General features: G+C 42.4%; 1 protein-coding gene across 3 annotated transcripts in view; it reads right to left on the reverse strand.

Moving 5' to 3' along the window:
* LOC130165228 (receptor tyrosine-protein kinase erbB-4-like) overlaps positions 1 to 26,503 on the reverse strand; it is a 220,736-nt gene that overhangs the window by 88,290 nt on the left and 105,943 nt on the right. For all 3 annotated transcript variants that reach the window (XM_056370290.1, XM_056370291.1, XM_056370289.1), the window contains exon 2: positions 20,749 to 20,900. In XM_056370290.1, coding sequence (XP_056226265.1) covers positions 20,749 to 20,900 — 152 coding nt within the window. The remainder of the gene's footprint in view (positions 1 to 20,748; positions 20,901 to 26,503) is intronic.

Consider the following 26,503-nt stretch of genomic DNA (forward strand, 5'->3'; position numbering starts at 1 on the left):
AACATTCCTCAGACATGAGAATGAAATAAGAAAATAAATTTGACGTTTGATCAAGTTGCTAGGCCTTGGCTGACTGCCCGCGTCAGACACACTTGACGTGGAAAAAAATAGTTCCAGTGTGCTGAAGATCATGGCAGAGTGATGACAGGCTGAAGGATGGGGCCAAGGCTGGCACTTGAAATTTTTTTTTTTTTTTTTTGAATATTCAATTTTAATCCTCCAGAAAAGTGTGTGTGTGTGTGTGTGTCAACATCCACAGCGTTATCAAAAAAAAACTGATTTGAGTTTAAGTCAATGGTCAATGATATCTACCACTGTGTTCTCATATCAACAGATAATACTACTACACAGGAATGCTGACATACCCTATTAATCAACTTGGCAGCCAATCACAACGTCACATAATGCCATCATAGGATACTGGAACTTAGCTTGACGAATGTATGTGCATGTGTGTGTGCATGTGTGTGTGTATGTGTGTGTGTGTGTGTGTGTGTGTGTGTGTGTGTGTGTGTGTGTGTGTGTCTTCTAATACTTATTCCCTTGTTGCTACAACTCCAATCTCTGTGTCCATGCAATATTCATCTGAGTCACTCCAACAGCAGCACAAGCTTACTTATGCACACACATACACACACATACACACACTCACACACACACATTGAAACTCATAAAACACACATATGACAGCTTTTATGCTACACGAACACATTTTACCAGCCACCACTGACAAGCCTAATTAGAAGACTGTATTTAAAAGTGGTGGAAGAAACAATCTGCTTCCACACTGAGCTGTACAACGGAGGCATCGTTTGCAGCAGTTGGCAGACTGAATTTATTCCTGTGGCTTTTTGTTCTGCTTGAGTTTAATCCATTTTTTTTTTCCACAGTGGTCTTGATATACACTTTGTCAACAGCTGCTTATTTTCACCAGCGGGTCAGGGCCTAACACATGCAGAGATTCACATTATCTTCAAGACCAGCAAACACAATAGAGCTGGCTTTTACTTTTCTTTTTTTTGTTGGTATGATTTAAGTCCTATACTATCTATCTTGTTCAGTGTTCAGAGTTCTCATAATAAAATTTGCGCTGTTGACACTGATAATCTGTATAGGCTTACATTTTTCCACACAGAAAATCAACTGGAATTAATAAGGGAATCGATAAAGGAGCGGATCGATGAGCAGAATCGATAATGGCATTGGTATCAATAAAATCTTATCAATTCCCATCCCTTACCCTGACGGAAAAGGGTCCCAAAGCAACGGGCAGCTACAGAGACATCCTAATGACCAGAGACAGGTCAGTAATGATGCTTGTGATTGGTTGGGATGAAGGGAGGAAATGAGTAATGCGAGGTTTGATTGGCTCCTGACCCCTGGGGGACACTAGTGGAGACTGACAGTTAGGACACCTCATGCGCAGTGTCTGCATTTCAGGATAATAGCAAGTAACTCAGATTAGCTTCTATACTGAGCGCTCAGAAAACACTGCACACCTGCCAAGTTGGCCTATTGTAACACTAACACAATAGGAAGGAAACAGACAGTGGAGGTGCTTATTAGCAAGATTACAATGTGTCAATCACCTGAAGGGAGAAAGAACAACATAATAAAAGAGCAGTAGAATCCATTTCAGCGGAGGCTTTGATTAGCATACTTATTGCAAAAAGAATTTCTATTGTGAAGCACTCCACTGTCTGTCAAAAAACCCTTGGTGAAATCAATTTCTGTCAAATATGTTCTGTGAATTTTTTTTTTTTTTTTTTTAATATTTATTCAAGAGTAGCAACTTGTGCAACTTAATGCAACTCTATGCAACTTATGACTCAGCCTCTAAAAAACAAAGTGTAGAGAAGAGGCTTTCTTCTGCAGGGGGCTTGTTGATTCGGCCCCCGCGGTTGGAGTCATGCCGTTTCATCATTCCTGACCCTAGTGTGACCCTGTTTTTTTTACTGCTGGGGGGCCAGGGTGCCTCACGAGCTCACCTTGCTATCATTAAATCCGCCATAACCCCCATGTGCCTACCAGCGGCGCTGTGACTGGGAATGGGGGAGGCCGCCCCGCAACCCGACCCAGCTGTGGGCACGCACTCGGCTGCTGGCAGGCTCCACAGTGCTTCCACTGTGCCCCCTTCTCCATGCCAGCCTCCGGGACCCGCTGGCAAAACCAAAGAAAAACTGTTTCCCTGTTGCCTAGCAACCACAGGAAAGCCTTCCAGTGGGAGCGAGGGAGAGCAAAAAGGGAGAGCGTGCAGAAGAAAGAAAAAAAAAACAGACTTAGAAAGGATTTTTTTTGTTGTAATTTAATTAATTAAATTAAAGGATTACTCTGCCCTTTCTCAGTAAATTTCCTTTCCTTTGACAATATTTAATTTCCTTCCATTGCTGTAAATAGCTTTTTTTCTGAGAGCTTTCTAGATCAATATTTATCTGCATCCCTCTCTGCTGGAGGAGAGAGGAAGCAGGGAGACAAGGAGGAGGGAGGTCCGGAGGGAAGTAAACACAAGCACCTGCATTTCCCCTCCTGCCGCATCAACCGTGCTCTGTTTCAGAAACACGAACACAGAAGCTGAGGGACGCAACTTGGAGAAGCTGTCCACCGCTGCCTTGTGGGCGATGTGCTCAGACTTCACAAGGTGGACGGTTGGCAGATAAACTGGTGTTTTTTTCTCCAAACATAACACACTTAACAAGGTGAGTGGGAGGGCTAATTTGTACCAACAAGGTTCATGAACCCTTGGTTGCTCACACCCTATCCCCTCAATCCTCGCTTGAAATAACCCTTAGAAAAAGTGTTTAAAGTGGATTTAAAAAGAGCTAAAATCTTTACACAGGCTGGCGCAAGTCCAGGTTATTATTTCAGCTATTTCTGCAGAATCTTTTGATTCCAGCTCCAATCTGATGCATCCGAGGGCTGTTGTGTTGTGAAAGCCACAGAGGGTTTGTGCAGGATGTTGCCACAATCTTAACACACATACAGGCCTCATATATACTCTGATATGTGAACACAGGAGAAAAAAAAAAAAAAAAACACAGCCAAGAGGCAGAGACAAGACATAGTAGACATAGGTCAACTACCCACAATGCATTGCAAGTTTAAAGTTTCCTCTAGCGCTTTTCTCCATCAATCGTAAGCAATTAGTGGCCTAGTGTGGAGCACTCAGTCAAACAGAATCCCATGCAGTCCCGACAGGCTTGCTTCCTCTCTTCTAACAGTTTACCTCTTGGCAAATTGTGAATTTCACATGTTGGTAAATTGCTCTTTGTATCTCCAGGATACATTGTATTAAGGACCAGGCAGGGAAGCCAAAAGTGTTTTATTTACTCCACACAGCATCATCATGATAGAAGGTGCCCTCGCTGTCTTGGAAAACGACACATCTTGATGTGAGGCAGAGCTGCTGTGCTCAGGCACCTGTAACCCCTCCAGATATGTGGAAATGTTTTCAGTGTCTCACAGTATTGAGACACAGCTATTCAGCTCGCATTGGCACTATATAGTCATTTTAATTTGGAGGCGCTATTTCGATTCGAGCTGCGCTGAAATGAACCAACAATTGTTCTGCAAAGTAAATTTTATCAGTTAATGAATTGAGAGCTGCTTTGACAGCGCGCACAGTCGGCTGTTCAGTGTCATCATTCAGCAACAGTTGGTACAGAGAAAAGCAGAAGCATAAGAAATGAATATAAAGCTGGATTAAAGACGAAAAAATAAAGTGACTTTTGGCTCACCAGCGTTCAGGAACCTCCAGCTTTAACTCAAATATGACTTAACAGACACTTATGTAAGCTAATCTACCAAAATTCAAGATGTTTTTAGGGTAATAGCCTGCATGTCTACAATCATTTATTCATCCAACTTACTTTGCGGATACTCAGGAAACCTTGCGAACACAGCCAATAGATTTGCATACAAATTTCTCCAGTTTCAGTCTTCCCAAGAATCGCCTTTGGGCTTCACCCAGATTTTGAGAGAAATGCTGCATCAGAGAATTTAAGAGAGGTTTGAATTAAAAAGATCATTGCTCTGTACTCTCCACCTGCTCACACGTGCAGTGCTGTTGAAATTTTTCACCTTTTATAGGATAATTTCGTCCCTTTTTTCATCTCCCACGTGTTTTACTGGTCAACACCCAAAAGGATCAAGGTCAACACTTTATCTTTGATATCTGGCCTCCTCTCCACTACAACTAGAGTCTAGCATAATACTACAACATTGTCAAAATACTCCAGTACAAGTCCTGCATTTCAAATTTCACTTAAGTATCAGGAGTAAAAATACTCCTGTAGAAAAATAGCCCATGCGCCTGATATTTTATTATATATGACATTATTATAGTGTTAATACTGATACATCAGTGTGTAAGTAGCATTTTGATGCGATGTAGCTAATTCTAACTTTTTATACTGCACTGTTGGATAGTTTAACCCAGTGGTTCCTCGCATACGACCCTTCAAATGGTCACTAAGTAAATCTGAGGGGTTCTGAGACGATTCATGAGGTTGTAAAGATGAAAAACTCATTTCTGCTGCACAGATTTGTTTTCTTTGGGCGGCATGTTTTGTGTTTTTGGCTTTGAAGAGTTATTTAAATGAAACCATCTTAGAGGTGAAATCTCTTTAGTGGAACTTATCGACATCTAAAACACCAATAAGGGGCCCCAACTAGACACTGTTTAACCTTTAAAACTGCCTCATTACGTATGTGCAGAGTCACTGTCACACTATCTGTCAAACAAATGTGGTGGAGCATAAAGTCGAGTATTTCCTTCTCAAATGTAGTGAAGCATGAAGAGGTGTATATAAATGGAAATACTAAGTAAAGAACAAATACCTCCAAATATACTTCAGTACAGCACCTGAGTAAATGTACTCAGTCACTTTCCACATACTGCATGTTTTTCAAGCCTATTATCCTAAAATGTGAAGATATAACAACAAAAGAAAAGAATAAATGATTTGGAAAATCAATGTAAAAGAGGCTGGTGTTGGCCCAGAACCTTACACTGACTTAATTTGTCACCCATATATACTGTATGTCTCACTGTCAACACCTGGAATTATTTTCCCATTTGTACTTACTGAGTACTTTATCCAAGTAAGTTTGTTTTCATCATGGGGTTATGGGCTCTCTCTTATTTATTTTTAAAAGTGTAATCTACTCGGGTCTCTCCCTCTCACAGTGTTGCTTTCATCAGGCTAAGCGGATTTGGATAGACTCCTAAGCAACATCAGTGGGGTGAAGCAGCTGGATCTCCGAGAAACCACAGCTTTGTTATCTCAAAATAATGAGATATTTAAGTCCTGCTCATGAGAAAACAATGTTTGATACCTTGAGATAACAATGTAATTCAACCGTTATCTCAGGGTTGGAAACATGAGCACCAATAAATCGGAATTTTGTGTCTTGAGATAATGAGATAGTCAGACACGATCACGTGAAAGCAGTTTGACATCTCAAGATAATGAGACAATTAAGTTGTAATCTCAACATAACAGACCTAAAAGTAGTAGCTCTCAGTTTCCACACGAAGGCAAACGTGAGGCAGCAAGAATACACCTGTTGAGTGAAAAATGGAACCACAGAAGAAGTCAAAGGAGAAGAATGAGGAACAACGGAGAAAGAAGAAGAAGAGAGAAGTTTAGGGTTCGGAGATGCTGTGAAGTGAAGCGTTTGCAGAAAGCACTCTGCACAATGATACGGGAAAGGAAGCAGAGCACAGAGGAGATATATTTTAAAGCATAATTAATAGTGCACCTGTTCCTGTCATCTGGATGAGTGAGAGTGTAAATGAGGTAGATGGCATGGGAAGGAGTGATAGGAGGAGAAGAAGGAGGAGGGATTCAGCGAAGGAGCAAGCACAGGAGGAGAGGAGGGATAGATGTAGAGGGGAAGGCACACCAAAGTGGAAAAGGAGGGGAAGAAGAGGGAGAGAGGCATCATGCAGGGAAAAAAAAGTATAATGACACCATTATAAAATACAAGAGAAGGGACACATATTATGGTTATTATGGCTCATTTCCATACATATAGAGCACTCTGCCAGTGAGTCAAGGAGAGTGCAGTGACGCATGTCAGCGGCAAGACTGCCGGCTCTCAACAGTTTGATCCTCGCGGAGCATCGGCACAATCTGACTCCTCCACGCGGCGGCAAAGTCAATGGGCGGGCGGGGACCTGTTTACCAATTCGCTTCAATGAGCTCTGTAAGAGAAGTATGCACTCCTTCACCTCCTGCGACTGCTTGGCTGCTAAGTATGCTGAGAGCACTCGGGTGTGACATTCAAGATTTTGAGAAATCCTGTATAAAAAAAGAAAAAAAAAAAATCAAGGCCTTTGAGAGGAGGGCCATTGACTTTGAAATAAATGAAAATCCAGCCTCATGAAATGTCACAGCGAAAAGGACTGAGTCATTCAGCACAGGTATTTGTGCAGAGTTTGGGAGATTTTGCTTTTTAAAGAACTTGTTAGGAACATCTCAAGTTTTGTTGATAGTACCCTGAGGTACTCCTGCGAGATGAATCAACAGGGTGGAAAGCATGCAGGTGGAGGGGTGGGTGGGGCTTTTTCTCACTTCAAATGGGAACCACATCAAACGTGGATGGGGCGAGCGTTTTCAACCCACACACCACTTTTCATGTCAGTGGCACAGAGCGGCTTGAAATCCACTCCCTTTCAGGTATTTTAGCTTCTCCACCAGCACATTAGGGGGAAAAGGGAAAGTCAATTTCTTGCTCAGCTCAATCAAAAAAGACTTTAATTGGAGGGGCTTTCAGCGGAGGAGTATCTACTCTCACGCAGGGGCCTGAATCAAGCTATAGGTCTAGTGTAATTGTGATCAAATACCAGGAAGTCAAAGTTAAGATGAGACCGAGCAGAAATAAGAAAAAGGGGTTTTCTATTCTTTTTTAAACAGGTCCGGAGCTCACTCATCTTTAAGTATTGCATTCCTAATTTTCTTAATTTAAACAATGAGTGAGCAGAGAAGAAATTGATAGAGAGAACTGGTGCAAGAGGTGGGAAACTATCCTCCTGAGTGCAATTTCCTTAAGTAATTAAAAATTTTAACTTTAACCATGTTGGATCACAATTATTCAAGGTACCACTGGATAAACTGGAACGCGAGTTTTGAGATTCAGATACAAACACAGACATGTTTCAGTTTTAACACTGCCAGCTAGTGTTGACAATGACTTTGGGATGACAGTGGTATGGGTGTGTGTGAGTGTGTGAGTGTGTGTGTGTCTGTGTGTGTGTGTGTGTGTGTGTGTTGATATCCAGGGGTGTGCCTCCAGCAGCAGCTGTGCTACTGGCTTTCGGCGCTGATATTTATTGTCTCAGACAGCCCGACAATCTCATATAAGCCCATTTTATGAGTGGCGTCCGTGAGGCGTTCGCGTTGTCAAGACGCATTTACAGTAAAGGACTCTGCCTCCGAAATTAAAATTACCAAAGGGGGAAAGTTTGCAGCGCATTAGCAGGCAAAACTAAAAGAGTGACAGTGCAGTACAGTATCTGATCCTTGAGCCAGAGTGAAAACACTAATACATAACTCATGAGGAGAAGCTGTTGTAGCGAACCCGGCAACAGTCGCGCGGCATATCGCATTATGCTGTAGCCTATGGGGACCCTACATAATGTAGTTATGTGACAAAGCTAGTGCACGTCAGCCACAGGCTGGCTTCTGCTTGCTTGACAGTGGCTATGGAGGGGAAAAAGTGAGAAGCATGTTTTCTCCTCTAGCACCTCAGCTCCTGTATCTAATAGTTAAGTCCCTCATTATTCATGGTCATCCCAGCTTAGGACAGGGATTTTGAGAGCTGGCAGGATACCCAATGGGAGGGGCCCGATGAGTCCGGCGAGAGGAAAAGAAAAGAGGGAGCTCGGTGGCCTCCGAGGTCCGATGTCAGTTTACCCCTCTGAGGAAGAAGAGGTGCTTAATGGCCCTTCCAAGTGATTGATGATTGGGCCTGGTGCAGAGGTAGGATGCAGCCACAGGGAGACAATACAAGAATTTGCTTGGATAATCAATTTATGTCAATGGGAAAGAAGACAAAAAACACATGAATTCCCAGTGTGTAGGGTGGTGGATGTACAGAAACAACATAAATGATAGAGGTAATGACTATTACAATGTTGGATTTATTTTTGTAGCTCTGGCCATCAGCTTTTTGGTTACTAAACAGTCTAATTCAAATCTTCTTAGGACCCTCAACCTAATCTTTCCAATTAACAACACCCATATGCTACTATTCTCTTACTCACAAACAAAATTATTCATGCTGTCATAGGTGATCAATGGTGTAATGCTACTTTACTCCCACAATAATCTCTAACCCACTTGACTTCCTCTCATGTCATGTAAAATCTGTACACGTTAAACATCTATTACCGTGAGCACAGAAGAGTGCAAAGGTGTCTAAATAAACTGCTCTGAAGTAGAACGTGAAACAATAATTCACAGCAGATGAAGAAAATATAATTAGCGAGCAAGAGGTCTCAAACATTCAACACTTTTTCTTCTCTCTTCTCACTGAAAGTGTAGAGTTTAAAAACTAGAAATATATTCAGGCCAGGTAAGCAGGCAGCTTTGGGACTGATTACAACAATGTCAGATCTGATCTGTCTTGTCTCTTAATAAACTGAGTGTAAGTGTGTGCAAGTGTGTGTGTGTGTGTGTGTGTGTGTGTGTGTGTGTGTAGTAGTTGGGGAGGGTATTTGTTGCCTCAGTGGAAAATGATGGCAGTGGCATCATCAGCGCCACGTTTCAGCGCTAAAATACTTCATTACTCTGGAATCAAATTGCCCTAATCGGAGATGGATGTCCTGATTTGTGGCAACACAAGGTGCGTGTGTGTGTGTAATATCTGTGTGCATGCACGTCGTGTTCGTTGGATATGTGTGTGCATGCGACAGGTGCATCTGCCGACATGCATGTGTTGTTACAGGGTGTGGGTTGGCAATACACATCAATTTGGCTACATAATAGAATCTGAGATAAACTACACATGACTAATGCCAGTTACAACACAAGACTGCTCAATTTAATATATCACAACAGCATGTAGGCACACTGAGGCCCACACTTCTACCTGGCTGAATGAAATAACGCCTTTAGAAAATTCCTATACCCATAACACTTGGCATCATCAGAATTTCAAAGATAAATCCTGCATAGTACTGCACTGTACGTGTGTGTGTGCGCGTGTGTGTGTACATTAAGGTGGCTACTGCTTCCCAGCATGTGCATATAGTATGTTATCTTATCCAATCAGCAATTGCAAAAAGCCATTTCCTTTCTCTGTAGGAGGGTAAACCTCATCACTGCAGCAGCCTGAGGCTTCATTCATACATATAGCATATAGGCTCAAATCACACACACACTCTGATGAATGGTGACATCACTCGTGTGTTTGGACACCTGAGAGTTTACACGAGCATGAACAGACTGAACTGAACGGAAAGCAGCATCAGCTGACGAGTGACCGCTGCCAGAATCCAATGAGAAAGTCATGTAAAGTTTGTGTTACACTTCATGTCCTTAAAACACCGGATCCCCCCTCTACCAGAGTCTGCACAACGGACAGACTTAAGGATGTGTTTCCTGTTTTGTTGCCTACTCCTGCAGAGTCGCGGGTCAGAGTTCATCTTTGTTCAACTTCGACTGTCTCTGTGTGTGCAAACACGGCCAATGGAAACACTGCGCCACTGTGTTTGGAAATGCAGAACTCATCATTGTGAGGTTGTTCCGTCGTCATGTTTTGTACAGCGTTGCACTACCAGACTACAAACTGCAGCTCTGCTCTCACGCACTGTTTACAAGGCCATATACACTGAAGCTTCCTCTACTCCATTTTCACTTGGAGACATTTTTACTTAAAGGGAAACTCTGGAGCACCCACGTAGCAAAAGGACAAAACCTGCACTGCAAAAAATAAAACTACACTAAACTGCAATATCACCTGTATAATAATAAAAATATTCAAATTTGTGATGCGAGTTCTCCTGAAACAAACAGGCAAGACTTTTCAGACTGTGTCTGGGTGGGTTCCAGCCATCAGCGAACACCCAGCAGCAGAGAGGATTCCTGAGCAGGATGGAAATGCATGCAATAAGTTTTCAGTCAGTATGGAGATAACTCCAGAGGCGTAAGTTGAGGGATATAGGAGAAGAGTGTTTGCTATCTGCATACATATTTAAAGACTATGTACAATACACTAGGTAATAATAAACAGGATGGATATGACAGGAGCTCTAATGGAATTAAAGTCAATTCAGGACAGTGTAAGTGCAGCAGAAAGAGAAAGTAATGTGATGGAATAAACAAAGAAATTCACACTCCAACCAACTCGGTTGATGTTTCGCTCTATGACTCACTGTGGGTGGTGATAGAAGCTGGGTTTTTTTGTTGTTTTTTTTTTGTTGTTTTGCTTTTGTTACATTGTTACATTGTTTTGCTGAGCTGAAAATAAAGAATGACAAGTACAATCCAACTGAACTACCCCCAAACACTGATTTGAAGATGTTCACTGCGGTAATCTGTGAAATAAAACACATTTTCAACAACATGTTTGATATTTACTGTCCAAAAGTGACAACCACTGACACAGCAACTGAGGCATTGTCCATGTACAAGCTGTGATAGTGCTCTATTTTTCAATCCAAAATCTGTGATATGGCAGTTTGCACCAGTCGTAGCTCATGAGTACTCACAACATACGGGCTGGGAATGAAGGGCCCCAACACAAATAGACTCATACAAACTCACTAAAACACTGAGACAGGCACATAAAGACATCACGAGCCACATAATGTACACGTATCATACGCGCGCAGACACCTAGCTCACGCTTGCACATACACAATGTAAATGTCACTGAGGAACGCAATCTGGTTCTTCCACTCGGCGTGGCAGGGGCAGCATGATGCAGGGCGTACTTTCCCAAAAGCCAGCTGCCAGAGGAAGATATTAAAGAGGCATTGGGAGAAACAATTCACACACACCCATAAATTAATCCGTGGCTAAGACGCCTTTTTTAATACCTGAAAGGGTGGGTGCTCTAAATGGCAGGGGGTGGGTGTCAAAGCTAAAGGCGTCTCTTATAAGATGCTGCACTGGGAGAGACTTTAGATCTCAGCAGCTATGACACCCAGCAGAGCCAAGAGGATGACAACACTGATAGCACGCTGGGTCCGTCCCATTTAGCTCTTAAGCGCGCGTTCGATCATCACCTGGTATGAAGGAAAAAAATACCAACAACCTGCAAACATAACCCATACTTGATGCACACTTATCCAAACACCGGTACTGGAAAATGAGAATTTCTTTGACACACTGGCCAGGATCTTTGAGATGGATGTATAATATATGGACTTGTGTGCAATTATTTAAAATGTTATTCTGCAAAAGAACCAGTGACTACAGCAACGTTTGCCCTCAGATGTGTGGAGTAGAAGTATAAATTAGCTATTCACTATCATCACCCTCGGTATAATAACGTGTGCCACTGTGAAGCGATCAAAGATGCAGAATGCTTTGAACGCACATAACGTGGGACTTGGAGCTCATACGTAAACACGCCACTTGAACTAACACTGAAACTTAAAGACTTTAACTTCTGTTGGATACACTGTGTGGATTACGCGACTGCAGAAATCTTCATGAGGTCATAAAAGTGCAACATGCATACATAACGTATCCTGCAGCAATGACGTGCTGCCTTCAAGAAGGCACATGATCTCAGCACGGCTACACCAGCTCTGCTGGATACAGTCTCGTGGACTGTTTTCATAATGTAACTATTCATATGTGAGCAGCTAAGATCTGAGGATTGCAGAAAGTTCATGGGAAGTTGTGGGAGACGAGACCAGGACAAGAGAAACTCCATTATTTATTTGTGTGTTTTGGAGTGACAGGTTATTTCTTGGCCCAGCTCCACTCTTCCCACAGTATGAGGCCACTGTTAGTACTCTGTTAGTATTTCCCAACTTTCTAGATGGTGCAAGATGACAAAACAACAATGTCTGTGGCCCCAACTCATGAGGCAGACGGTCTGTAAAAACTATCCTGACAACTTGACGAAGGTACATCAAATTGAGAGTAACTGAGAGTATATCACATTTAGCCAGAATAAAATTAGTAAAACGGATTATGGCTGAGAGCGGTGACTGCTTTGTTGTGACATCACAAAGTTTCTGAAGTCCTGACGGCTGGTTTTAAGGCTTTAAGGCTTCAGTTTCTGAATACAGGCTGTGTGCATTTCTCTGTGGACTGAGAGCTTTGATACTTTCACAGTATTAATATAGAACCTAGAGCTACTTTATAATCAAACACATAGACATCTTCCTTCATACAATATGGGACCTTTAAAATCAATATTTCTGTTGCACTCAATCAAAAATATTTCTTTATTTCATATGAGATTATGAGAGAGGTTTGGGGGAAAACAAAAAGCGCACCCATATCTGATGCAAAGAAATCACAAAATAAAGCTTACAGAGATGGTGAACCTCCACAGCTGCACTCTGACAGCACTCAACGAGGGAAGGCTTTCAGCTATGTGGGAGAAAACAACCTCTTTAAAGTGATAACACTGTTGTGTGCCGAGCCTCTCAGCATTCACCGTGATATAAAAGAAAGAAGAGGAAATCTAAGTATTCACGTATCCATCTCCTAGATTTATGTCTTTGAAGATGAAGACCTGGGTGTTGTCATTAAAACCCACGTCAGCGACGGCCGAGGGATAATTTCAGGGCATCAAATTCAAAACAGCGTTCCTTAATAAAACTATTTGCACCTGGTAATAAGATGAGTTCTGGGTGTGAGTAAAGAGACACTCAGTGTGCCAGAGCAGGTGGGAAATGAACTGGATTGGTTGTAGAGGAGAGGGAGACACCGCAAGAACTTTATCCATTCCTCTTGGCCCCGTGCATCTGCCGCCATAATTTGTGATAATGACGGCATCCCAGCAGGGCCACTCTGCACAGAATGATCCGGAATTGATTTAGTGCATTAATTACGCCCCTGTTACGCCGGTGTCATGGACAATATTTTACAATTTGATAAGCAAAAGACGCGCCGTGGGATCATTTTGATGAATTGCGAGGGTTCGGTCGTGGCGCACTTTTATGGTCATACCTTTTAATTTAACGGTAATCACTTTCCCCCCTCCACGCTGTGGAAGCAGCAAGACTTTAATTTCACCTCTGAGACCTCTGCTCTGCACCGTGTCTGCTTTGATCAGGCCGACAGAAAAAGCTGGTGTGCAGGAGGCCACGCGCACAGCAACACGCCGCTGGAGAGATAAATGTGTGTACCCTGGCAGCCTGGCAGGTTGCGCGCATGCATGTTTAACTTGTGTTCTTGTGTGTACATGTTCACATAATATCCACTGTATTAATATGTATGTGTGTGTGTGTGTGTGTGTCTGTGTGTGTGTGTGTGTGTGTGCTGTGTATCTATCTTGTTGCTCTGGCCCCTCTGCACTTCTCAACAGTGCTGCAGGCTAGACAGCCATTAATGCCCAGTAATGAGCGGGAGCAGTGTCTCTGTTGTGCCACCCACCAAGCCCCCCTCAGGGCACAAGACACCCCAACATCCAAACTGAGGAGCTGCAACTCCCACTGGAGTTAGGTCCAACAGTGGCAGTGCTTCCATTTTTACATACGCTTCCACCTCCCTCTTATAACTGGTGCAGCAAAGTGATCTTCTCTGTGTATTCAGACTTCTTGTTTCTTGACAAACCAGGTAGCGTGACTGAAGATGTGAAAATCTGTTCAGTGTCACAGGCGTTACAGTTCTCTCTTGCCGCAGTAAAGGTGAAGATTTCCCATGGCAGTGTTCAGTGGTTTGAAAAAGTCATGCATACTGAACCATCAGTAAAACATCATAATAATCAGCGAGTGTGTGCACCTTTGTGCTCAGGTTAAAAAAAAAAGAAGCTGCATCAGCAGCAATTAAGCTGAAATAATAAGTTAATTTAGTCGAAACAACACCTAAGCTGTTTCTGCTGTTGTAGCCTGAATGCTAATGCTAGCTCATGTTTATCTGTGGTAATATACTGTACAGTGGGCTGGCTTGATGCACAATAGAAAAGACAGGAAGGCTTAAATAAAGTGGACACATACATGTGTGTTATGGCTCTGCAGAAGCAGCAAAATCTTAATGTGTCTGTCATCAGGAAATAAACAGGTTTCTATAGTGCTTACTTGAATTTCTGAAGTATGAAATAATGTTTGTTGCAACAAAGCTAAAACCTGCTTCTGATGTTACTGAATGAATGCAATTTGTGTGAGGATTTATAAAAACATCTATCTCATTTTGTCTTTTTGAGTCTTAGTTCTGAGAAAAGAGTTTGAAGTCACGTGTTTTCCATAAATTCTTTTCACAAAAATGCAGAGGCATTTCCTTTTTTCTTTCTTTCTTTTTTTCCTTTTCAACTCAACCAGGAATTTCTGAATATCTCTTCCATCTGAGGTTGGTTTCGTGTTTGTATCAAACTTTTTTCAAGCTTGAGCTTCACTTTCACTTTACATTAAATAATTGCTCACCTGCAGAAAACAGCTACACTTAAAGGAAAAAAAAATGAAATGAAACAAAGAGTAAAATGTTATATTTTTCTTCTCCTGGACTTAGACGTATCTATTACCCCACAATTAACGGGCCATAAGATACATCAGGATAGTGCCACCGTGATCTGGCAGGGTGCTGGTTGGCACGAGCAGGGTGCTAATTTTCCCAGCGCTAAGAGCTGTAATTATGCAGACGCTGCCGGGCGCCCGCGAGGCGCTAACAGCCTCCCGTTCCAGGCGACAGTCCCAACCTTTTATGAGCTCCTCAGCTGGTTCAGAGGCTAATGAAACTGTACGATTTGCCTGGCTAGCACGCCCCTCTCCAACCGTCGCTATTGATCACGGTGTCATTATTTGGTGAAGAGGCCCTGCGACAGCCATTGTGCCACACGGAGCACTATAGTGTGGTTCATCTATGAAGAGCAGAGAGTGAGGGAGAGGAGAGGAGCACTTGACCTCCTCACTGGCCTCGTCCTCCACCTTTCTGCATCTCTCCATGTGAATAACATCCACCCAAAAGACAGAGAGTCCAGAAAAACAAATCATGGGGGAAAATAGGAATCATATACAAACAATCTGACCTGAGAAACTTCTATTTTCTCCATCTTAAGTTTGTTTCCTGCTCTTTAATAATCTCACACTATATGTATGACATTGCACCCATATGTGCACATTGTTAGTATGCCATTCTTAAAAAAAACAAAAACAAACATGGGCATTCATTTGCTGCTGTAACAGCCTGGGGTCAGAAAAAAGACATTTGTTTATGGCCTGTAAATGAACTGTTGACAATGAAGAAGCTTCCCCTTAAAGAGCCAAGGCCAAACCATTAAAAAACACAGCGTGATCAAACGTACACAAGAGCATGTGGCCACTTAGTGCATCACGAGTAACTGGATGAGTGGCAAACATGGCTGAAGGACAGACATGTGAAACAAGTGTGACAGAGTGGAGTCTGAATTACTGCCTCCCAGGAAATTAATAGCATAAGATCACACTCTCAGACGGAGAGAGGTGCGATCAGATGAGTGCTGAATAATGACACACACACACACACACACACACACACGCACGCACGCACGCACGCACGCACGCACACACACACACACACACACACACACACACACACACACACACAGGCAATAATCTCTCACTAGCACACTAATCTCAGTAGGTTACAGCAAGGACATGAGAGGGGGAAAAAAAAGTTCTAGCTGACAAAGTACTGACGCAAAAGAGCAAGGATGAAAGTTTGTCATGATATATGAACACTGCCGCTCTGAGATAAACATTTACCCCCTGAAAGTGCACCTGCAACCTCATTTAGACTCGCGTCTCCGCTCATATAACGTCTACGCAGCGTGCTACAAGTAAATGCACGGAAAGCAGCAGAAAGCCTGCGCCTCCACAGTACGTTTCTGAGGATGTACACTTTGAGAAGAGCTAAGCTGCAGAATCACTAAGCGCTTTCATTTGCAGCTGAAATACAGCCCAAGGAAAATGGGAAGCCTTTGGTATGAGGAGTCTCTTTTCTCTCCTCTCTCATCTCTTTTTATTTTCTTCTCTGCTTTGTTGCTTGGTTGGGCTTTCACTGAACTCACAGAGCCACGTTACCTCCCTCTTTTTTTTTTTTATTCTTTTTAATGGGAGAGTTTGGAAATGAGTGCTGGTTAAAAAAAAACTGTATCTCACTTTTCTCTCTGTCTCCCCCGGCTGGTGTTTGCCAGAGATAAGCTTAGTAAAGAGTGTCTCTGTCTGCATGTCGACATAGAGTATACACCTCAGTGGCCGTGTCATTCATCTCTCTTTATTGCTGGAGCTTGTGTGTATGTGTGTATCCCTAACTTGTAAAAGATTCAGTTCTCTGTGGAAAAGTTTGAAACTTTAAAACCATGACACACATGCTTTGCTGTACATCATCTCTTCCTGGCTTTACGGACGGAGATCCCCCCCCCCCCCCCACCCCCCGCCCCCCCCCCCCCCCCCCCTGCTCCCAGCTGCAGCCCTGGCATCGTGCCCTGTGTTTCATAGTGCTAGCCGCCAGAGTGATCCGGCTTTCATGAAGAGTCCTTCAGCCTAGGTGACATCATTAGCTGGTTGTGGGCCACTGCAGGCCACTTGGCGCCTGCAGTGCTTTACTTCTGGGAAAATAGGTCATTCTGAGTGACGGGCAGACAGTGGCCGGGGGAGCTGGCCAGCAAACTAGATAGAGGGGCTATGCCGTGTGGCAGCGCGGTGATGCCCTTCAGACACCTGTGTCTGTATTCACAAAGCTTTTTATCTCTCAAGCAGAAGAACGTCTGAAGAGCCCGAAACTGTTTTTGTGAGGAGTTTTCGCCAAGAACGCAAATCTCAGACCGGCTTTAGTGAGCTGACCCTGCTCGCTAAGAAGTTTCCCATCCTTCTTAGAGAAGCTTAGGATGGACATGACTATATGGCTAAGAAAGTTTGTAAAAATGAGTTTTAAAAATTCAGTTGATTTCTTTCAAGCTCAAACAATTAGTCAGCGGGGCAATTATTTTGATAACCAATTTATCTCTATCGTAATTTTTCATCTAAATTGTGAGAATTTGCAGCTTTCCTTTGTCATATGTGATGGTGAACTAAATATCTCTCAGTATTGAGTTGCTGGTTGGATAAAACAAGCAATTTGATGATGTCACCTTGGACTTTAGGACATTTTTCACAATATTCTGAAGCTTGCTGGTCATTATTATTACTGAAAGGGAATTATAGTGAATTGCAGCTCTAAAATGGACACTAAATCCTATTGAACATCAATCTTTTTTTTCCAAAAATAATTATAATAGCAAAGCACAATGACAAAACCTGATCCATATATTGAGTAAAAATCTCCAAGGGGATTAAAAACTGAGGATTGAATTTTAAATAAAAACATTTAATCATCATATGATGAGGTGCGCAAAAATTGACCAGATTTTAAATAGGAACTTCTGGTATAAAGCTATTACATTGTCAGTGTGATGGGGCACTGTCTGCCAACTGAAAACCTTTCCATTTTAATTATTTTTAACATTATTTCTAACCCAAATCAATACATCCTGTTTTACAAGCTTCCAACAGGGGTCAATGGACAATCAATCGCATTAAACAACATATTTTCAAAAACCATATCTACAAATTGATGAGCCAAAACTGCAAAATGTTTAAATTCTGGTAAAAGTGTAATATGATGCATTTACATAAAATGCCTCTTATGATGTTATATAGTTGCCGGATGGAGTAAGCTCCACCCTGCAGGTTAAAACAAACACAATGATTTCTTTTTGAGTACAAATTGACCCAGATCTGATACAGCCTGTGCAAAAAAAAAAAAAATTATTCACATTTCTGGGCCTCCTGCACTCACCCTGCGTCTGCTGAAGGGAGGCAGAGAATTACGGGAAGACAGAGAGATGTGGTTTGCAGGAAAGCTGGACCTGAAGAGGCCGGAGAGCCGTCTCATCCATCTAACTGTCAGCAGCTCACCAGGCAAAAATCACCAACTCTTCCTGTCTGTCCCTTCCCTCACTTCCTCCCTACTTCTCCATCTCTGCCTTGTATTGGCCTCTATACTTTCACATACGCACACATATACAGAGATATATGCAGGCACAAACACACACCCCCGCAGCACAGTAGCTGAACATTGTAATTTTAGCACGGCAGCTGTTTTTGCCTGCCATAAAAGTGACACCCCTCTGGCTCTTCTCTCACTTCCTCCTCCTCCTTCCTTCTCTCCATCCTGACTCCTTCCCTGCATAAACACTATGTCCAGCCATTTGTCCATATATACTGTGTGTACCTCCCAGGCTGCTGATTTAAAAAGAACATACAGAGTCCAAGTGCATCAGCTCTCCTCAGCCATTCGCAGACTGCCTGCAGCTCAGAATACATGCAGAAATGTGCGCGTGTGTAATAAGTGTGCGTGTCGATGTCTAAACTTTGCTTGAACCAGTCTGTGAGTGTTGCAAGTTCAGGGAAACTGTAACTTGAAAATGTGTCATAATATCACACACAATTCTTTAGCTGTAGTAAAATATCACCAAATATTAAAAAGGTTGTCCATGAAAAGTGAAACATACTATCCAGATGGGCTCTTTTCTCATGACCAACAGGGTGGTGGCAACAGAGTTCCCATGGCAACCACACAACTCCCAAACCCTGACCCCCCTCACATCTACTTAACAATCCCCCAGATGCCTAATTGTTTCCCTAATGACGCTTGGTCTAATGGGACTGTTTATGGTATTCATTTGAAAGAGCTGGCCCAGTAATTAGACCACACCTCACTTCATTTAACAGCAGGGGGGAGGGATGGCGCCTGGTGGCACATACAGAATGTGCACGTGCAAAGGCAGCCCCGATGATGGAAGCACACACACGCACACACACACACACACACACACACACACACACACACACAAACTTGAAGAGACATACACAGAGAGCAGCTACAGATGCATGAGACTCCTGCGTTCGAGGGGAATGGCAACGGCACTTCACATTCAGAGTAGTAAATTTCTTCTAGAGCCCGACCAATTTATCGGTCAACCGATTTTATCAGCTGATGTTGGCCTAACACATATACATGTATATCTTATCGGCGCATATATTCTCAGATGTGTGCTCATATGATAACTTTTATTAATAAGCAATAATGCAGTGGAAATGCAAGTCAAGTTATAAAGGCAGCATTTTATATATATTTGATCTTTTGTTTTCATTCAAGTTAAATATATATATATATATATATATATATATAGATAAATATTGGCCAATATATCGATATCTGAATTTTTTTACTCCCTAATATTGGTATCAGCATCGGCCCCCATCGGCATCGGTCGAGCTCTAAATTCTTCAGTAGTAATGCTTATCAGTGTCTCTAACCATTAGTTCCACTGTCCTGTATAGTTTTGTCTTGCACTGGCAAAGGCCTTCGATCAATACCAATGAGTTCTCTCCAAGTGAAAAAGATGCTGAACCTGTGGTGGTTACTTATTGTAACACCCTCTGGATAAGAGACTCAGCAAAATGCCTTGAGTGCAAATGTAAAGTGGCCTCCTGTGTCTCGAAAGTACAAGAAAAAGTCTCTTTGTGAGTGAGCATCATCATCAAGGAAGGTGTGGATAGCAACGCTGATAGAAGACAGTCATTACAAAAAGTCTATTTGCCTCTCCCCTGAACATACACTCAGTTTATTAGGTACACTTCACACTTCATGAATGAAAGCCCTATTGCAGGACTGTTGTGTTAGTGGATCAGTTTTAGTTAGGTGTCCATAATAATCTGGCGAATCAATATAGATCTTGCACACTTATCTATATTTGCTGTGTTTGTGAAAATAAGAAGAAAAGATGTGATTCAAATGTATGTCTGTCATTCAAAACAGAGATACCTCTACTTGTGCTTAATCCATCTTTGAAAAAAAAAAAAGAGATGAAATAAGGAGAAACAGATCAATCCAAACATTTCTAAATCTGTCTAATTTGAGTTCTTCATGTCTCTTAAGCGAGCAAACTAATTTCTATTCAAGAAACAGCAGGGTACTGCTCAGAGCTATGAAAATTGCAAAGTCAGCCAACCTCAGCTTTGGAGTAGAAAGCATGTTTACATACTGTGGCTGTGCTAGCTGTTTCTCTGCATGCAGGGTGAAAAAAAAAAATTAACTATGCTCCACAATCTGTGGTGCTGGAATATTCAAGCCCTGTCTCTCTTTTTACATCCAACTTTTCAAACCTTTTTAATCTGTGACCCTGAATCTTTGTTTCTCTCTGTGTCTCTGTCCATGGTGCTGAAACTTTCCGGCCTGCTCTACTTTGGTATCTATCTGTGGCGCTAGAAACGTTCCAATCCCCTTTCTTTAGAGTAAAAACTGGAGTAAAACTGAGATAGAGAGGATATAGAATGAGTCATTAACCGAGACACAGCCTTCAACTCTATCAATGCTAATAAAACATTCCAACCCAGGTCGTTCATTTCTTTGTCACTGTTCATGACAGAGAAATACTCAAGATCTGTCTGTCTCTCTCCATGGTCCTGAAGCTCAGGCATTTTCCACATTTCAGATTCATACATACAAAGTCTTTTTCGCTTTCCATCTACCCATACAGATACAGTTGTGAGCACCCACTGCAAAAAACAAACCAATACAGCTCCACTTTGTTTCATACCTTGAGGAAGGAGAGGTTGCGGTTTCGATCGATGCTGGTGATCTCCAAATTGCCCATGACAACTTCACAGTTCTCGTAGAGCTTCTTCAGGGTGCGGTACTGCTGGTCCAGGTCAGACAGAGTGCTCAACTTGTTCTCTGTGCCAGGGCAAACTAGAGGCAGAGACAGAAGAATCAGCCCATTAAAATATGACGACACATTGGAAAAAGTTCAACCTCAATGGGCTGAGTCACAGAGCCATAGATTTCAGAATAAGTTAATGAAGAGAGAATTAAAATGCAAGGGAAGTACTTTGGTAAAACATGAATAAAAAGTGTAATGAATGGTAGTCATTACATTTAATTCCACCAAGCTGGATGTCTTTACATATGGTAGGCTACGATACTGTAGCTGCTCAAGACAACAAGCTAAAACCAGCTAACAATATAGGTTTAACAGTATTTTTTTCAGTGAATAATTGATGTAAAATATGACCCATTCCTTTTCGCCACAGTTTTTCTATGGGCTTAAGTCTAGCAAATGGACTGCACTTCCAGGGGGTTTAACTCAAATGCACGGTTCAAGAGCTGCTGTACAGCAGATTTTCTGAAAAATGTTAGAATCAGTAATATAATGAAAGAAAGAAAGAGGTCAGAAAAGATGAAGAAACATTCTGGATTGGAGATTTTTGGATTTGAGACTATGCAAAGTGTGAAGGACAGAGAGAATAGTGGCAGGGAAAAAAAAAAGGGTCGCGACATTACGTAAATTGCTGGAAAGAGTGCAGAGTGCGGCAGACGTGACCCTCAACAATGAGGGAGCCGCAAGAGTGAAGGGACGAGTGGGGTGAGAGGGGTGGATATCATTTCTCTGAGGCAGTGACCTACAGTCTGGGTCTGGCACCGGCACACTGTTTAATCAAAGATATTCAAATTGCATTGGTTGACCTTTACAGAGGGTTTCACTTGGAGACTTTACTCGGCTGACGAGATTACAAGACTTTGAAGATATTATGGCGAGTGGAAACAGCTCAATTGGTGTGGGGGAAGGCCAGGCAAATTAGAACGGGTGGAGCTTTACTGTTGGTTGTTGCCACACACACACACACACACACACACACACACACACACACACACACACACACACACACACACACACACACACACACACACACACACACAAAAACAGAACCATGAAAGTGCAGACACACACACAGTCAACCACACCTGTCTCTCACATCTTTGACAGCTTCCAACATTTCCTGGCAAACATCTAATGGCAATGACGCCTTGAACTACAGCCCATCTACACTGAGATCCAATTATCACTTCAGCCTTTAGAGGGTGCAGAAAATGATTCAAGGCACTAATAATGTTGGTCTACATGGTGAATTTACACATAGGCCTGAAGTCAGAGAGCTGCTGTATGTATCATATCAGCAGAATAAGAAATGAGAAACATGTCATCCTTAAAAGCAACTGTCAAAATGTGTTTGAAACATGCACAAAAGCCAAGGGAAGGTGTGAATGGCTGACAAAAGAGGACAAAAGTAAAGAAACAATTCTTCATCTCCTCTTCATCTCTCTGCAAAAACAAGTTAAAAGCATACAGATTCTGTAAATAATTTTTTGCTTGACTGCAGTGGGAATGCTAAAAGCATGACAATGGTCTAATACATCAGCTACCAAAGTTATAGCCCACCCATCAAGCACTCTGTCTGTCCCTGCCGGCCTTTCCACCAGTTAGCCTGCCTCCCCAGCCTCAGTCCTGCAACCATCTGCTCCGTTCAGCTGGTGCCATCACCGCGTTACCACGGGCACGACTGGAGGTTTGTGTGTTGGGGTGTGTGGCAGGCACTGGAATGGAGTTTGGCTCAATGTAATGCTCATGAAAGTTTGTCGCTGGCTCCACTTTGATTTGACCTTACTTTTACAGCTGAATATCAGCTCTGTGAGCTACAGCAACTGTCAACGATTATGGTCTGTCATATGTGGCTAATATTCCGTTGCTTCTTCTAATATTAAAAATAAATATTTCGAGCTACACATGCTCAGCCTAATTTTATTCAAACTTTTAGCTAACATAAAACAGAAATAAAACTTTCACATTTGCGCAGAGAACTCAGACTGGATTGACTGGCTTTTAGGTTTTGGACCAGAACATTCTGGCAAACAGGTGTCTGAGTGTAGTTTCTCTCTTTCTCCAGAGGGTACAGTAGCTTTGCAGTACTTCAACTTTAACCACTGTAAAACAATACTTCAGGTTCTTCTTTTGAAGCTAGGGAAGTAGCTGCCACTTATTCTTTAGTATTAGATTCTGGTCATTGTTAACAATTCAAAGACACATGTACTCATTGTTTATCAGGATATCCTTTAGCAGCTTCCACATTACCTTTTCTTATATCTCCAATATCACACTACTGCACCCTAAGGATTTATTTCACATGTCTGCACAGAGTCTTTCTGGTTGGAATAAAACACAAATATATAGTCTAGTCTCCTTAATTGATTTTAAACGCAAAGACATTTTAAGGACTAGAATAAAACAAAAAAAAAAACAACTGCACACTGGAAAAATGTTTTTCCAGATTTTTTAAAACGCTTAAACGTCTTTTATTTTTTTCTAAGGGTTAAATAAATTTGCTTACGATTTTGTGGGTGCAAGTAAGACAAATGGCGTCATGGAGTCAGCATCATTCATCTGTATTTCACCCTTTGTCATGTCCTTTAGATACAACTACTGTAAATCTTTCATAGGCCAAAGTTTATATTCCCTACATCAAGAAGAAGAATTTACAAAAAGAAAGAACAAGATGAGGAAAAAAAAAACAATGGGCTATTGCATAGTTGAACTTGCCCCTATATTGAACAACACTGAGAGCTCATAAACTCCCATATTGCTTTATGGATCGTTGGCTCTGCAAAGATGAGTGCTCTTCTTCTCCTCTGTGATCCTCCATATTGCTGTGGGTACGGGTTGTGTGGGACACAATGGCAGTGAAGGGACCTGAGCTATGGTGATAAATGAGATTTGCTGACCACACACACACACACACACACACACACACACACAAACACAGATGAGTTATTAGATGAAATGATTTAAGAGCAGCTACAAACTCAAAGGAAATGTGTGCAAGGATCTGAAATTGGTAAGATCAATAAGCGTATGTGTGTGTTTGTTGGTGTGTGTGTGTGTGTGTATGTGTGTGTGTGTGTGGAGATGAAAGGTGAGCGGGCATCTGTAATAATCTGTTATTGAAACCTACTTGCAGGTGTGCGAGGTTACGTCTGTGTGCGGTGATAAAAGATCAGAGGGGAGAGGGGAAAAGTCAGGAGAAAACAACTCTCAAAAGCCAATATCAGCCCACAGCACGCACATGCGCACACGCACACACACACACACAAACAAACAGACAGACAAAAAGAGAAATAGCACTCATTCAGGGTGAGTAAGCAAGGTAAGGCCGGGCAAAGAAAACAGAATTGAAAGAGAAAGCGGGGGAGACAGAGAAAGAGGGAGAGAGACACGATCTTGTACTCGTCAGAGGGGGAATAATGTCCGGGAGCATTAGCATTCATATCGACACGCACTACTGTAAACGCTTTTTTTTCCGTCTAGATCCATCTACTGTACCTCTTCCTCTCCCTCTTTTCCGAATTTCTTTTTTTCTCTGCCCTTAGCCATCCATTTCTCCGTCTCTGCCCTCTCTCTCTCGCTCCCTCCATTCTTCTTTCTCTCAGCCTGAGCGGTAGACAATGTAAGTATTGAGCCTTTTTTCCTCCGTTAATGCAGCCGGTGACACAGGGTCCATGTCCACTTGACAGCTCCGGTGTGTGTGTGTGTGTGTGTGTGTGTGTGTGTGCCTGTCTATGCCTTTGTGTGTGTGTGTGTGTGTGTGTGTGTGTGTGTGTGTGTGTGTGTGTGTGTGTGTGTGTGTGTGTGTGTGTGTGTGTGTGTGCGGGGTGTGAGAGTAGATATCTGCCAGTCAGGGCAACAGGCAGAATATCCCCACAGTCATGTCTACAAGACTGCATTTCTTGCACTTTTTTAATGGAAACTTTTCTTATCAAAAAAACACAAACCTGTAAACTTTCATATGTAAGGTCATTCCTCTGGTGAGGACGGAATAATGTCAGTCCATGCGGTATAATGTGTGTACACAGCGACCAGTGAGAAGCACGTTTCTCTTTTGTTTAACTGTAGCTGAGTCACATACTGGAGAGTGTAGGTTGACTGTTCAAAGAAGTTCAAACAGGAAAAAAAAAATTCATGTTAGATCATGGTTTGGGTTAAAATAACTACTTTGTTGCCATGGTTGCAATCACAAACGAGAGGTTAAGGCGTTAGAACGATTGTTGTCAGGGTTAAAAGACAATCTGTTTGAAAAGGGAAACGAACGACAACCTTCTGTGTCATGGTCCAATGTTTTGACGACCCATCCATCCACCCCGGCCTCCTCCCTACATGCTCTGCAACATCTCCTGGACTCAATCACTAGATGTTGCTTTACCATAAAACGTAAGCATGGGTAGTAACAGCTGCTTGCACAAACACAATCTTTGGGATAGTTTTTTTTTTTAAAATACGGGACAACCATCTCCATCATTTGGTGGTGCCGTCTCTGGCATCAGAAAATGATGCTCCAGTCCTTCTTTCCTGAACTATTTAGGTATTAAGGCAGCAGGTCCTCCAGGTCTTCCTCTACATTCTGTGCTGGCTCCATGAGGCTTGTGTGTGAGTTTGAATCCACAAAAAAAAAAAAAAGAAAAAGAAAAAAAAAATCTTAGCTGCACAACACAGTGTTGCTGCTGGCGTGTCCCTTCAAGTTGCTTTTCTAGCTGAAACCGTCTTTAATCTCCCTAAATTGAATTACAACTTAATCCCGTCTCACACCATTCTCCCTGGAACAGACAAACGACTTTAGCAACAATGACAGAGCCTCCTTGTGTATTTAGAGAGATGTAGTGCTAAACGCAGGACAGGTAGGAGCAGAGAAATGCCTGAATGTACGCGTGCAGGCATGTACGAATTCCTGATCCATCCATGACGTGAGAGACGAAGGCCGACAGTTACCTTCTCGCTTATTCTCACTGACATACTGCGCTGTGCTTGTTCTCATTTCTCACTTCATCCCGTCTCCTTCCCTCTTCTTTGGCTTTTATTCTCACCGCGTCTGCCGTCTTATCATGCTGCTGTCCTCCTGTCGCGGTCTCACACCCTTCTGTTTGCATTGGCAATGACTTAATACAGCTTCATCATCGCATAAAGAACAGTAAACAGGGACGCTGTTATCAATTAGATAAATTTGAGCAAGGTTAAACACCTTCCCGGTGAAGATGGGAAATCTGAATCCGGTGTGGGAAAATAACTATAAAGGGAGATGATAACTACATTTTAATACACTGAATAGCTAATCCAGAAAAAATGCAGTGTGTGTCAAACTTGGGGTTCAACTTTAACAGAAATCGCAGGATTGCGGCTTTAATGTCTGAACACTCTGCAAAGGTTACTTCAACTTAACTAACATTTTGTTTTGTCTGACTTCCTCTAGAGGCAACACTACATGTCACTGCATTGCTGTTGTAAAATGAAGATTATGAGGCACTGGCAGTGAGAGAAAAGCATATATACATCAAACAGTGGAAAAAGCTGTAACCTCTGGGTTTGTGCCATAATGGCTGACTGAGTAGGTGGAGCAGCAGCTGCAGGGTTCAGTAGAGCAACATGCACATGCCATAAGTAAAACAGAGCAGGGTCAAGGCTCTGGCACGAG

Source organism: Seriola aureovittata, chromosome 24, assembly GCF_021018895.1.
Source record: "Seriola aureovittata isolate HTS-2021-v1 ecotype China chromosome 24, ASM2101889v1, whole genome shotgun sequence".
Classification (NCBI taxonomy): Eukaryota; Metazoa; Chordata; class Actinopteri; order Carangiformes; family Carangidae; genus Seriola; species Seriola aureovittata.